The 15,534-nt window shown below is 34.4% G+C and overlaps 1 protein-coding gene across 9 annotated transcripts in view; it reads right to left on the bottom strand.

The window, feature by feature from the left end:
- The window catches only part of CBLB (Cbl proto-oncogene B), a 261,652-nt gene that overhangs the window by 238,783 nt on the left and 7,335 nt on the right, over positions 1–15,534 (bottom strand). For 8 of the 9 annotated variants that reach the window (XM_032299212.1, XM_032299211.1, XM_032299213.1 and 5 more), the window contains one exon: positions 8,264–8,514. The exons of the other annotated variant lie outside the window; for it this stretch is intronic. In XM_032299212.1, coding sequence (XP_032155103.1) covers positions 8,264–8,514 — 251 coding nt within the window. The remainder of the gene's footprint in view (positions 1–8,263; positions 8,515–15,534) is intronic. 9 annotated transcript variants of the gene reach the window in all.

Here is a 15,534-nt window from a genome sequence, read left to right as displayed (position 1 = left end):
ACTTCTATATAAGAGATTGATTACTATTTGTCTTCTGAATCCAAGTTAAAAATTATTATTTGGAGGCTGGGCGCGGTGGCTCACGCCTATAATCCCAGCACTTTGGGAGGCCGAGGCGGGTGGATCACGAGGTCAAGAGATCGAGACCATCTGGTCAACATGGTGAAACCCTGTCTCTACTAAAAATACAAAAATTAGCTGGGTATGGTGGCGCATGCCTGTAGTCCCAGCTACTCGGGAGGCTAAGGCAGGAGAAATGCTTGAACCCAGGAGGCGGAGGTTGCGGTGAGCCGAGATCGAGCCATTGCACTCCAGCCTGGGTAACAAGAACGAAACTCCATCTCAAAAAAAAAAAAAAATTATTATTTGGAAGTATCAGAAATTCATGTTTTCATTCCTCTAGTTTTCCATTTAAATGGAAAAAATGCTTTGAATACAAACAAATATGGAAAAAATTAATGAGTAAATGTATTTTTGTTTCAAAATACTTGTGTTCAAAAGAAATCAGTTGCCTATTGTGATTTATTTACAAATATTTTCTACTTGCAACTTGTCCTTTCTCCTTATGAAGTTCAAACTATTGCAATTTTCACCATTAGTTAAACAAAAAAGGAGAAGCAGACAAACTAGGTTAATTTTTTTAATTTAAAATTATTTTAACAATGAATATAAGCCATTCTCTTTCACGTATCATTAAATATACATTTCATAGAAAGACATCCAATATAGTAGAATTAATTTAAAAGACAAACCTTTTTAAGATTAATTCTCTTGCAAATAATTATTATTATAACAAAAACCATATTTTTACCAGAAACTACTACTACAGTTGAAAAATTAACAGACTGAGGTCACAACAGTAACATTTAGTCTGAAACAACTTAATTTTCATTTTGTGATGTTGAAATGCCTAAGGTGAAAATGTTATAAATACCCAGAAAATAGTTTAATAACTGAAAAATGTAGATTGGAGTTAGGAAGCCAACCAAAGTTACAAGGAACACTGGGAGCAGAAATGGCATGAGAGCATGAGACTTCCTGGCTCCACATTCCTGTGATTAGTTAAACAGCACTTTTTTCATTTTCTTCTCACAATATACAGAGCTATGAGAAAATATGGAACTTGATGTAGCACTATAAACAAGCCTATTAACCTGTGAGGTCCAGTAATTACTAAAACTACCACTTAAAGCACCAACTGTACATACATATCAGTCTCTTTATATGGTGAACTGAAAACTCATGAGAACTTGCAAAACTATGTCAATGACCATGCTATCAACATCTATATACATATACATTTAAGCATTTAAATTAATACTACGTTACTCTTTACTCAAAGCAATAATGTCATACAGTAATACAAGGAAAGAAAGTAGGTTTGTTTGCTGTTTTTTGTTTCATTGTTGCTGTTGTTACTGTTGTGGCTGCTGCTGTTTTAGGCTCAATTTTTAACAATGCATTTTTAATATATGTTTTTTGGTACACTATCTTGTAAATTACCAACACAATTATAAACAGGAAGCATAGGGAACTGCAGTCTTTTAAGTGGAAAGGTTCCTTATTAACGTAGCAGATTACAAATTATTCTTTGTTTAGCCAAATAGTCAATGGGGAAAAGTATTTCTGCCTGATGCTCCTGAAGCCTTTTACATACAGGCTAGCTTATTCTAGGGCTAATTTTTCTATGTCAAAATACTTTCTTTTTATTAAATCTTAATCATATGAATATTATTTTACAAAACATGTAACACTCCACCACATACACACACACACACACACACACATACACACACACACACTCCATTTTGTCATTTAGTTTTTATACAACACTGGTATATAAGGCATGATTCAAGGGTTCTGAAATGACATTAATGTTAAGGCAACATCTATGTTTTCCTCTCTGGCCAGAGCTTTCATTAATCTTTATTTTCTTCACATTTTATCAAAGGTAGAACTATTTTTTTCCACCTCAGTTGACTTTTTTTTTTTTCCAGTGGTTGTCTAGCAGTGTGTGGGAGGAGAAAATGAGTTGTAGCACCCTGGTTCACTCAAGCAGTTCGAAAACAGGGAAAATTTGAGTATCCTTCGGCTATCATCTCTGAGTGTTTTAAAAAACAGTGGCCAACACAACACCAGACCTTGCAGAGCAGCTGATTAATACATACTTTTCAGATGAAATAAATTTTACTATTAAAATAGTTAACTGAGGAAACTGTCAGTCAAATCATAGAAGTGCCTCCTGTCAATTATACATTTGTGAGCACTGACAACCTTCAAATCTCAGATTTACTTATACCACTGAAAGTTTAAGCAATATCATATAAAGTTTATCCTTTTCTCTGTGCTTCAAACTACAGACTTCTCTTATGTTCCCTACCCTCTGTCCACACATATACACACACACGCAAACTTTATGCTTGCCAAAAACCATTGAATTACTCTTCCCAGAAATGCCAGCTCAGAATGGTTTAGACACCCAGCTGGAGGAGCAACCAACTCAGTGTGACATTCAACTGTTTGCAGAAAAAGGAAAAGAGAGAAAAAGAATAAACAAAACAAAACAAAAAAAATACCACCAACAACAATTTCAGAAACTTGATACAAAAGATGGAAGTTTACTGTATCAGTCAGAGGAGGCATGCAGCCTGCTCATGCCTTTTCCCTACTAGAAATCATTATCTACTCTCAAGGAAAAAGACTTTCACTATGCCCTAAGTATCTATTTCAGTAGCATATACAACCACCTAAGTATAATTTCTACCTCTCTCCTTCTACACAGAACCTAAGTAACTCGGAAATGTATCGAATGCCACTTACTTATTTATTTTTCTATTTATTGTATTTACAAAAAATTGCTTTAAAATTTATGCTACTCATTCATCATTAACAATCAATTAAAAAATTTAAAAAGCAGTCAGTTCAGAATTGAGATCTAAATTTTTTCTCATTTACCCTTACATTTATAACAATTCCACATTTATTATTAATATGACAGAGATGAAGGAACATTAAAATACACATTTTGATTCATGTGTATTTTAATGTATACTCATCCTTATACAATTTCTTCAATAAAGTGGGCAGGATCACATGAGATAATACTGATTAAGTCAATTAACACCAAATTACTGTTTCTACTATTACAATCCTTCATTTTTAGCTCAATTACAGTAATGTCCCTAGTGAGCTACTTACAGAATCAAAGAAAATATTCTTCAGTGAATTTATAATATTCCCAGTAACCAGTGTTGTCATACATAGTAGGTGGAGTCAGTCTACTAAACCATATACTTTGCTGCCTAACCACCTTTGATAGTTTTGCTTATATAGAAACATTTCATGAGAGGCTTTTTTTGACAGGTAATATACAGATTTTCACAGATTATGATAGATCTCATAATGCTGACTATTCATAAGGAGGCCACTCTGTAAATGAAAACATGCTAAGGAAGACTCTTCCACGGAGCCCCAGAGCTCCGTGTGCAATGCTACATTTTAGATTCAGTTTGCCTTTGGAATCCTAAGGGAACCTAGAAGTGAACGTGGCCAAATATATTACTAGAAAAAGAAACACAACTCAAAAGTTTATATGCCTGTTATGGTGTACCAAGAACAGTACATTATTATGAATTATTATGAAACATTTATCAAATGTAAATTCTGCATAAACACAGCTGGCCATAAAACACTGTCAGCAAACAGAACAAGGATGACAGTAATATCCAATTAAGAATATGCTAGACCAGCATAGAAACTAATAAATTTTGCCTCAGGGTTGCATTTAGGACAGTAAACAAAATTCACTTGGACACTTAAAATGCAGACAAGAATACATAGAATGAGTGACCTCATCGTGAATAGTCAGCATTGTGACAGCTATCATAATCTAATGAAATTTATACATTATCAATCAAAACTTAAAAGTCTCCCATGAAATGCTTCCACATAAGCAAACCATCAAAATTATCAAATGGAAATTACAAAACATCTACTGAGTTAGAAAATGTTATAAGTTTACACAGAAGATGTAAAAGTAGGATGCAAGTTTACCACATCATGTATTACTTCAACCAGTTAAAACACTATACCCACTCAAATTCATAGTCAAAGAAGTTATATACCTTGTCAAATGTCCTGATTCCCTAGAGTAAAATTTAATGGATGACTTGGCTGAATCAGGAAGAAACTACTACTGACTACTTTACTAAGAATTATAAAGTCATTTGTAAAGAACTTGGTTTTATTAGTTCAATGGCAAAAATACAATGTGAAAAATAAAATTTTAACATAGATATTTGGCTTCCCAAGAGGTTACCAGTTCTTGAAAAGTCTATAAGAATAAAGAATCGTTATAATATTTCTCTACCTTACTTCTGTTGCACCATGGCAACTCAAATTCTCCTTGTTACTCCTGGAGAATCTTACAGTGCTAATTAATACTAAAAGGCAACTCGAAGATTCACGACCCTCAAGATGAATAAACTGTGGCCCAAGAATATTAAGTGGTGAGCCTGAAGTTACATAATTGGTTAGACTTCTATGAGTTGGTTTGGGTTCATCTCTAATTTAGAGAGTTCATCTCTAATTTAGAGAGAAAATTATAAATACATAATTATTTATGCCATTTTACATCTGGAAGAGGGTTTTTCTATGTTTGAATTTGATGGTTTTACTTGTTACAGGTAATTGGCTAGTATTCACAAAAAATTTAAGTCCACATGCTTTGATAACTGAATTTTCTAGACTGAATGAGGCTAGTTTTTCTGACCTGAAAGAAATATTGGAGGTTTGTATCCTTCCTTCCCTTCCTTCCCTTACTTCCTTCCTTCCCTCTCTCTTTCTCTCTCTCTCTTTCCTTTTTCTTGCTGATTTTATGCAAAGGACTGGCTCTCTGATTGTTCTATTTTCAGGTTTAATTCCTTATTTTAATAAAGTTTTCAAGCAAAAAGAAAAAAGAAATATTAGAGGTTTTTTAAAGGTTTTCCTATGTTAGAAAACTAAAATACAGAGAGGTTAAGTGTCTTACATGAAAATTCAATTTAATTAATATGTTAAGACATAATATATTTTTCATTAATATTGGTTCTCCAATTTGAAAATCTAAACTATTACTATTGTGAATATTCCATATATATTTAAAATAGCCCAGAAATGGAAAACTCTATCATTTGCTTTAAGATAGATCATGAAGGCCGGGTGCGGTGGCTCAAGCCTGTAATCCCAGCACTTTGGGAGGCCGAGGCGGGTGGATCACGAGGTCAAGAGATCAAGACCATCCTGGTCAACATGGTGAAACCCTGTCTCTACTAAAAATACAAAACATTAGCTGGGCATGGTGGCGCATGCCTGTAGTCTCAGCTACTCAGGAGGCTGAGGCAGGAGAATTGCCTGAACCCAGGAGGCGGAGGTTGCGGTGAGCTGAGATCCCGCCATTGCACTCCAGCCTGGGTAACAAGAGCGAAGCTCCGTCTTAAAAAAAAAAAAAATAGACAGATCATGAAATTTAACATTGAAATGGCCAAACAACAAACTTGAATGAGGATCTCTAAGTGAGAAATCTTGGCTATAAAATTAGGATTTGGTTGATGTCAATTCAATCTTTGCCAACCCAGTTCATTTTCTCACTTAAGTCCAAATATACAGATTGAAGTTACATCTCCTACCCACATCTACCACATCCACAGATTCAATCAAATCATGTCTTTAAGACACTTGTCTCCAACACCAAATTCTGGTGTGGATGTGGAACACTGACAACTGTCATTCATTGCTGGTGGGATGAAAAAGGGTAGAGCCACTTTGGAACCAGTCAAGGAGTTTCTTACAAACTTTCTTGGAAGCTTCTTATGTTGTTTCTAAATTTACGCATACCCTGAAAATCCAGCAACCTTGCTAGGTATCTTACCCAAATGAGTTGAAATACCTGCATACAAATATTTATTGCAACTGTGTATGTGATTACCCAAAAAATGGAAGCAACCAAAATGTTCTCCAATGTGGGAGTGGACAACCAAACTGTGGTACAACCACACAATAGAGTATTATCCAGTGGCATAAAGAAATGAGCTGCCAAGTTAAGAAAAGACCCGGAGAAACCGAAAATATATTGTGAAAAAGTTATATATTGTGTGAGTCCGACTATGTAACACTGTGGAGAAAGCAAAACTGCACAGACAGTAAAAAGGTCAGTGGTTGCCATGGGTTCAGGAGGGGAAGTGAGACAATTAATAAGTGGATCACAGGGCTTTTTTAGGGCAGTGAAACTATTCTGTATAACACTGTAATGGTAGATACATGACATTATGCATTTATGGAGCATAGAACAGTGCAACACAGAAAGTGGAATGTTAATGTAAACTCTAGGCTTTAGATAATAATAATACATCAACAATAGTTTATCAACTATAACATATCACACCAATACAAGATGTGAATAGGAGAAAGTGCTTGTGCAGAAGAGATTTATGGGAACTGTAATTTCTGAATAATTTTCCTGTAAACCTAATATGGCTTTAAAAACAAAGTCTATTAAAACATTGAGAACACTGTCTCATGAACTAGCTACTATCATAAGTAAATGTATGTAAAGCTATTAATGTTAAAAGCAAATACAGTCATGAACCCTGTAATGACATTTCGGTCAAGGAGGTTTCAGTTAATGACAGGCTGCATTTACGTTAGTGGTCTCCTAAGACTATAACGGAACTGAAAAATTCCTATCACCTAGTGATGCCATAGTCATCACAAGTTCATTGTGCAACGTATCACGTTTGTGGTGATGCTGGTGTAAACAAATCTACTGTGCTGCCAGTCACATAAAAGCACTGTACATACAATTATGCATAATATGTAATACTTGATAATATTAAAATAAGTGACTATGTTACTAGTTTATGTATTTACTATGCTGTATTCTTTTTAACATTATTTTACAGGGTATTCCTTCTACTTATTAAAAACAAAAAGCTAAGAGTAAAACGATGTCAGGCAGGCCTTCAGGAAATATTCCTGAAGGCACTGTTATCATAAATGAGAGCTCCATGCATGTTATTGCTCCTGGAGACCTTCCAGTGGGATAAAACGTGAAGGTGGAAGACAGTGACACTGATGATCCTGACCCTGTCCATGCCTAGGCTAATAGGTGTGTGTTTTAGTCTTTAACAAAAAAGTTTATAAAATTAAAAAAAAAAACCACTTAATTTAAAAAATATTTTAAAGCTTATAGAATAATATTTAAAGAAAATATTTTTGGAAAGCTAATTGTTAATAAAAGTCAAAATGTAAAAAAAAAAATTTACAAGTTTATAAAGTTTAAAAGTGACAGCTGTTCATTGTTGGAGAAAGAATTTTTTTTTAACATTTAGCATAGCTTATCATCTTTTCTATATCATACCCTAAATTTACTTTTGAAACAATGTTTCAAAAGTCTGCAGTAGTGTGCAGTAATAGTCTTAGGCCTTCACATTCACTCACTGCTCACTCATTGACTTTCAGAGCAACTTCCAGTCCTGCAAGCTCCATGCATGGTATACAGATTATCCATTTTTATCTTTTATACAATATATGTATGTTTTTTAACTGAGACAAAGTTTCCCTCATGTCGCCCAGGCTGGAGTGCAATGGCGCGATCTCAGCTCCCTTCAACCTCCACTTCCTGGGTTCAAGCGATTCTCCTGCCTCAGCCTCCCGAGTAGCTGGGATTATAAGTGTACGCCACCACACCCGGCAAATTTTTGTATTTTTAGTAGAGATGGGGTTTCTCCACGTTGGTCAGGCTGGTCTTGAACTCCCAGCTTCAGGTGATCTGGCTGACTCAGCCTCCCAAATTGCAGAGATTACAATGCGTGAGCCACCGTACTCGGCCTTTTATACAGTATTTTTGCCGTGCCTTTTCTATGTTTAGGTATATTTAGATACACAAATACTTACCATTGTGTTACAATTGCCCACAGTATTCAGCACAGTAACATGCTGTATAGATTTATAGCCTAGGAGGAACAGGCTGTATCAACAGCCTAGGTATGTGGTAGGTAATACCATCGAGCTCTGTGTAAGTACACTCTGTGATGTCCACACAACAATGAAATGGCCTAAATGTATATTTCTCGTGAAGTATCCCCATCGGTAAGCACCACATGACCATATACAAAGTGACTGACATTTACCACAAAACAATTACATGGTGACATTTAGGTTAACTACTATGTAAAACACAAAATGAATGACCTTTACACCAAGACATCTGAAATATTCTTCTTACCTGTCCTGTGACTGTTCTTCATACATTCTCTCCTTGCCTTCTTTAAAGAGTCTGATTGCCCGTTTTGACTTTTTCATAAGGCTATCAATGTAGATTTTAAAGTACTCATTCTCACTGAGTTGGGCAAGTTTCTGGTTGTCATCATATTTACTCAATATAAGTCGTAAATGCTGATATGTATCAGGCAAAATATCAAGTATATATGGTGGGCTATTTTTCAACTGAAGTTTGGGATTTTGGCACAGTCTTACCTAAAAACAAAGATAAAAATAAAATAAATCATAATATTTTGTTTCACAGAAAAATGAAAAAGTTATAGAACCATGTCCTATTTCTTCATTTTCTATAATATAAATTATGATCTTAACTTACTATCTCCAATTTATTAATAACTAATATTCATGTTTGTCATAATATAAATAAATCCTATTCTGTTCTCCTACCATTCGATCTTTTCTATATCATACCCTTACTCTGAATCTCTGAAGTTTTAATTCTAAGATACTTCATTGCACATATAGCTTAACAGAACTCCAGTATGCTAATCACTGTATACCACTGAGAGTTTTTTTTTTTAAATAAAAATGAGGAAATGGGCCTTTTCTGTTGACAACCAATGGTCTCACATGTATATGTAATTTTACTCCCTTGAACTTCCAGCTGGTGCTGTCTCATAGATTGTTAATTAATGTTTTGGTGTACTGTTCCTGAACCCCGAGGAGAATAAGACAAATAGGTGCGATTTGAATAATTGAGTTATTAAGTAGTAAATGTTGTGTCAGGTCAGAACTAGTCTTTTCCACCTCTACCACGCCTATAAACATATGGTATATAACGGTTCAGTCATTCCACCACAGGTGCGCCCAACCACTGGGGCGTTCAGGGGCTGCCTGCAGAACTGAAAGTACCTTCTGCCAGCCAGAGAAGGTAGTAATCCAACTAATGTATTCACTTCTACATGTTCATGTGATTTAGCCCAGAGTAAGTTAGTCCACCAGATTCTTATCCCTCCAGAGAGGGCACAATGAACTCTTCACATAAATAACTTTCAAATGAAATCATTGAGAATTGCACAAGAGCATTATGTAGCGTAATGGTACAGCAGTCTTACAAAAGGTTAAATGTTCAAATAAAGATACATGGCCCTCTTCTAAGGCCCTTGTCATTTTTTTTCGTAAAATTGTGAAGAGTATGATATCTTAAACATAATTGGCTAAAGCCTCCTGCTGGGTGGCACTGGAGTGGCTGTGAGTATTTCTGGAATCTGGCTAATGGAAATTTAAGTTGGAGATCCACTTACTTTGGGTTTAGTGGAAGGTATATGTGAGGCATGCAATCACTCCTGTTAAGTGGTTTAATTACTGTCAGCAGTCCCAATGAAAGTGAAATAAGTCAGGCACCAAAAGAAATATACTATTGATATATGATCTCACTTTTATATGCAGAATCTTAAAAGAAGGAATTAAACAAATAAAAACATAGAGTAGAACAGTGGGTGGGCCCCAGGGATGGGGACAGGAAGAAATGGAGAGAAGTAGGTCACAGGGTACAAATTTGCAATTATGTAGAATGATTCAGACTGGTGATCTAACGTACAGCATCAGACCTATAGCTAAGAACACTGTATTCTGAAAATTTGCTAGGAGAACAGAGTTTAAGTGGTCTTGCCACAAAAAGGTAATTAGGGAAGGTGAAGGTTATGTTAATTTATTTGATGTAGTTAACCATTTCACTATGTGTATATATCGAAGCATCATGTTATACATCTTAAACAAACACAATATTTTTTAAATCTGTAATAATAGATTTATAAATGATAGTTTCAGAAATACTTCAAGTGCCCACGATGCTGACCATCCTACCATGGGAACAGTGAAATCTAATTTGAATTTGGCAATCTGAATGTGTCTCATGACACCCAAAACTGGAAGTATATGTGGTAATGGAAGATAATCAAGGTATAAAATGTTGAGAGTCAAAAACTAGTCTAGGTTATTTCTCTAATCGTTTGTAGATATACTAGCTTTTAAAAAATTATAGTGTTTTGTGGATTTTTCGTATTCTAAAGAAAATTCATTTTCATACAAAATTTGATGTTTGTAACTTTTATATTCTCTGTATTGAGAAAGATTTCTTCATATTATGTAAGTTTCAGGTGGCATACAACATCGATCTGCCCTGGGAACCTATAAAAGTCCCTGGGACAAATAAACAATTGAGCTATAATAATTTCAAGCGTAACAAACACAATGAATCAAGGAACCAACAAATTAAAAATGTACTCACATTCCCTATCATACTTACTTTCTTAAATAAATATTTGGGGTTTTTTTGAGGGAGGTAGTGAGGGGGGAGAAAAATATGGCTCAAATTTCCAAGCATCAGCCTCTGATGCTTGGAAAGAGAAAGTTTTTCACATTAACTCAGGGCATTATTATATATTCTTCCTCTTTGCAAACAATGCCTTACAGCAGAACTGTTGTATAATCAATAAATTAATGGATTGATTGATTGCTATATTTTTTTACACAAAGTCTGATTGCATTATTTCCCTTATTTTTGCAACTGAACTCCAAAATATCAAGTATTCAAATTAATAACCCAAAGACATAGGCTTACTTAAAATGTAATCATATTCTTTTTATCACCAAGAAAGTCCTTGAAAAGGTAGGATGGCATCCCATTTACTAAATAATAGCAAATCTTTACAAAAGTATAGTGAAAAGGGTTGACAGAGCTTTGTTACCCCCTTTTTAATATGCGATACAGTAGTATAATCAGATTTCATTCTGCCCTAAAGATTAAGTCCCAAATATGTCGAGTACTTAACAAATCCTGGTTGAAACAGAATATGGTTTTTAAATTATTTAAACCAAAAATACTATCACAAGCACACATAAATACCAAGAATATTGAGACCAACATTCTACAGCAGGCACAGTTTAATTTTAGCAACATAAAACTTGGTATGACATGTCACAGACTGATACATTATTTTCTTGTAGTTTGGGGACCAGACAGTTTCAAATTCATTTCCTTTACTAGAGAACTTGTTAACTGGTAAATACAAAATTTCTGTCAGGTTTTTTTTTTCCAGACATTCCACACAAATATTATTTGACAGATACTTTTACATTTTATAAATATTTAATACACTATTCTTTATCTGAACTTTTTCTCATTTGCTTTATTTAAAACTGTAATTCCATGTGGGAATTTATTGCTTTATCAGGTGAAAATTGTTGGAACTACTATATACCAGGTACTGAGCTTAGTGCTAGGAAATTACAGATGACTAAAGCATACTTCCTGAGTCAAAGAGTCTGGCAGAAGAGACTTATTTCTCTGTAACTTAAGAGCAGTGTGATTCTTGCTCTAAGGGATCTAGTAAAGATTCCGCCCAATCTATTCATTTCTAGATAAAAAAAAAATAAGAACTACAAAGATTAAGGGATCATTAAAATATCATCAATCCAACACAAGAGCTTGCATCTTCCAAATCTCAGGCTGATCTTTCTGACAATTTAATTAAAATTAGGCGTATAATCAATGATCCCTGCTAAACTCATTTACATTTTTATTTTATTCCATTTGCAAATTTACATAAATTTCAGGACCCATTTGTTAATTCAACAAACATTTATGTGGCAGACATTGTTTCAGGCTCTAGGGAACACAGAAAGGAATAAATCACACACCTGCCCTCAAGCAGCTGTCTAGTGGGAAGGACTGGTGGTTTAGGAAAGAATTATAGGAGAATTTAGTGCTATGATGGAGGCAAGTACAAACTGCTACAGGAGAAAAGCAGCAGCCCATTCATTTCCACATAAGAGTGTCAGGAAATACATACTTAAATTTGCCAAAAGAAGTGTTCTAGCCAAAGGAGTGTGCAAAGGCTTAAGAGGCACCAGAGAACAAGCACGTTAAGAGAGGACTCAATGCGGTTATTCTAGAAGTTCAGTGCATAGGAAAGAAGGCTGTGCGTGAGTAGTACGAGAGATCTGAAATAGGCCAGAGTCAGTTCATCAAGGCCTGTAGGCTAAACTGTTTCCTAAATTTGCACTTGTGAAAATGCAGCATACAGTGCTGAACTACTGTATGCCACTGAGTATGCAGTTCAGCAGTTGGATTACTATTAAACCCTGTGATTTACGACAGCTTCTGCCAAAAATGAATAACCCTACATCAGGACTATGACTGCTATGCAGGTCAAATTCAATTCCATTCAATAAATATTTATTGAGTACCTGCTACGTGCAAGGAGCTGCAAAAGCCAGGAAAGAAAAATTGCTTTCCTAAAAGCAGTATATTAAGGAGAAAATCAAGCTCACCACAAGGGTCAAGTTCAGATTCAAATGATTACACCTCTTCTGAAAATACCTAAATTCCTTTCTAGAATGAAAGTTGGTACTAACACAGAAGAACTTTGACACAGAACAAATCTGTGGTCACTTTATAAAATGATGAACTTTTTAGGGCACCGATTGGTGCATAAAATAACTGATTCAATAGAAATATTGCTCTTTTCTTTTGAACTAAAAGGCAAAACATTTATTATTGGAATTAGGCTGAAAATTACACTATAGCCATTAACTCAAAAAATCTGGAAATCCCCAGGACAATTCCTTTTGACATGTCAATACTGAAATACAGAACTAGAACCTAACTAAGGTTACAGCTCAGAACCCTGATAGCTGGACTTTAGAATCAGGAACTGTCTCCACACTAATATACAACTGATTTTTGTATTTGCTTAAATGTATTAGAAATGTTTAAGGAGACTCTCTATATACATGTAATCTGCATTGTTTCACATAAATAAAAATATATTAGTAATATAACAGCTATGCATTCCAATAAATACATAAATATGTATTTATATACATATATTCAACCACATCAAAGCAAAAACACAAATACAAAAACAGGATTTACTAACGCTATAAGAATTTTCAGTCATTACTTATTCTTGGAATAAACTTGCATTTAAAGAATTTTCTGACTGTGCCTTAAATAAAATTTCTAGCCAAAAGGTTAAAAAATTTTATTAGATCAGATAATATATTCCTTGCAAACAAGTTTCAAACCAGCCTAGGAAACACAGAAAAGAACTTTTACCAAATAAAATGAAAATTTCAACAGTAAGCAATTGTGCCTATACTATAAGACTCATTACAAAGCACACCTCACTTCAGGGAGCATTCAGTTATACTGAATCAAGTCATATACTCTCAAGTGAACTACCCCATTTTTAAAGACAGTATGGGAAGCCCTGACCTCCTCCTGTAAATGTTAGAAGAGGTTTCTTATTACAGTTACCTAAAAGTGTGTGTGTGTGTGTGTGTGTGTGTGTGTGTGTGTGTGTACATACACAGAGTTATTTTGGTTTCTTTCCATTTTAATGCAGCAAATAATTACTAAATATGTAAAATATAAAAATGTATGTTACTAAGTATAAAAATACATAATATACAAAGTGTAAAATGTATAAAAATACACTTTTTTTCATAGAATATTAATTGGGCGAAACAAAGTTGGCACATAAAATTGATCATGAGTCCAGTACAGCTGAATTTAGATAAAATACCAAGTCCTTTATGGTTTTCCATGATGTCTTCAGAAGACTGACATAAGAAGCACCATTAAAAAACAAACTAGATGTAATTAAAATACCAGTTGTGTATTCTGTTCACTCTCTTTCTTCCAAATGAGAATGGAACATCCTTAAAGGTGAAGAACAGTCTTTGTCATTGGTCTATCTCTATCATCTAATATCAAACATTGCATATAAGTAGATGTGTAATAAATATTTGACGGCAGAGATGAGGAAGGAAACAAGGTAAGGAAGAACATTTCAGGAAAAATATATTACAAATAGGTTATCCATAACTATATTGAATAAAGCTGCCTAAAAATGAATACAAAATTTGGAGAATTTGGTAACATTAAATATGGGAGTGGAGTTGGGGAAATGCCCTTTTGATTTACTTCCTTTGGAAAGAGGGAGCACACCATGGAGCAGTGTGCTTGACTCTTCATACCGTGACACAGATATTAGAATCAAGCAAACCTAGGATCTGGCCCTGACACTTACTAGCTTTACAACCTTGGGCAGGGTTCTTCTTCTGGAAACTTCTGAGGGTATTATAATCCTTAGAAGGAAATGTAAAGTACTCTGTACAGTGTCCAGAACATAGTTGGCCCAATCTCCTTCTTAGTATTTCTTCTCCTTTCCATATTTTACATTACACCACAAGGCAAAATCCCTGCAGATTTTACAAAGGTGTGAAAATTAGACCAAGGGCACTGAGCAGTTTGTGGGGGGATCATGATTTTTAAAAGTTCTTTTAGCTCATAAAGTTATTCATGCTGCCTAAAACCCTTAAAAAGTCTGGAATGTTCTGTGCAGAAAAGCAGGAAATAAGGCTAAGCCCTGGTCAGTACTCCTGTCAGCTGACATGGAATCCTCTGGTTTCTTCACACCCAAGAGGCTCTCAGGAAAAAATATAGGGCTTTAATATTTTTTTAATATTTTAACAGGTAGAATATTATAACTATTAATACTTTTTCATTGGTACTATAAGATAATATAAGCTCAACAAGTATCTAAATGTTAATGTTAAAAAGCTACAAAATCTATTGGATATTTTCAAAACATGTCTCTCATTACTATAAAAAATTAGCAACCTACACATACTTAAAAACAAAAAACAAAAACAAAACCTTAGTTAAAATGTAATAATATTATTAATATATGCCCAAGCAGTGTAGATAAAAATAGTACTGTGGCATCCTTTAAGTCACAGCATGTGTATAATAAGATGAACTTAATATTAAAGATGAGAATGATTTCCATTTAAATTTTTTTACCCATTTATTTGTTAGAAGACTAGTTAATACATGTATACTGCTTATTTCATAATATAAAAATTTTAAACATGGTTTAAACATTATAAATATTATACCTTAAATCACTTCCTTGCAACCCAATATAAAATTTACAAATGCCCTGAAAACTTCTTTGTATATTCCCTTGCTTTCCACCTGTGTTAAGTGGAAGTTACATTTATCTGCCAAGATTACCCCTTCTACTTGTTCCTAGTCTTTCCCTCCCACGGTTTACTGTAGAATGCTACCGCTTCAAGTATTTCTTTTCCCTTGCATCTTAGGCCATTACCTACCTACATCCTTTCCCATCAATCTTTTTTATTCCCATCAATATTTGAACCTCTCCTATCGTGTGTGCACATATAGGCATACACACACACACA

Source organism: Sapajus apella, unplaced genomic scaffold, assembly GCF_009761245.1.
Source record: "Sapajus apella isolate SASKATOON/1434 unplaced genomic scaffold, GSC_monkey_1.0 scaffold40, whole genome shotgun sequence".
In the NCBI taxonomy this organism is placed as follows: domain Eukaryota; kingdom Metazoa; phylum Chordata; class Mammalia; order Primates; family Cebidae; genus Sapajus; species Sapajus apella.
The sequence above is the reverse complement of the archived record's forward strand: the minus strand, read 5'-3'. Positions and strand labels throughout refer to the sequence as shown.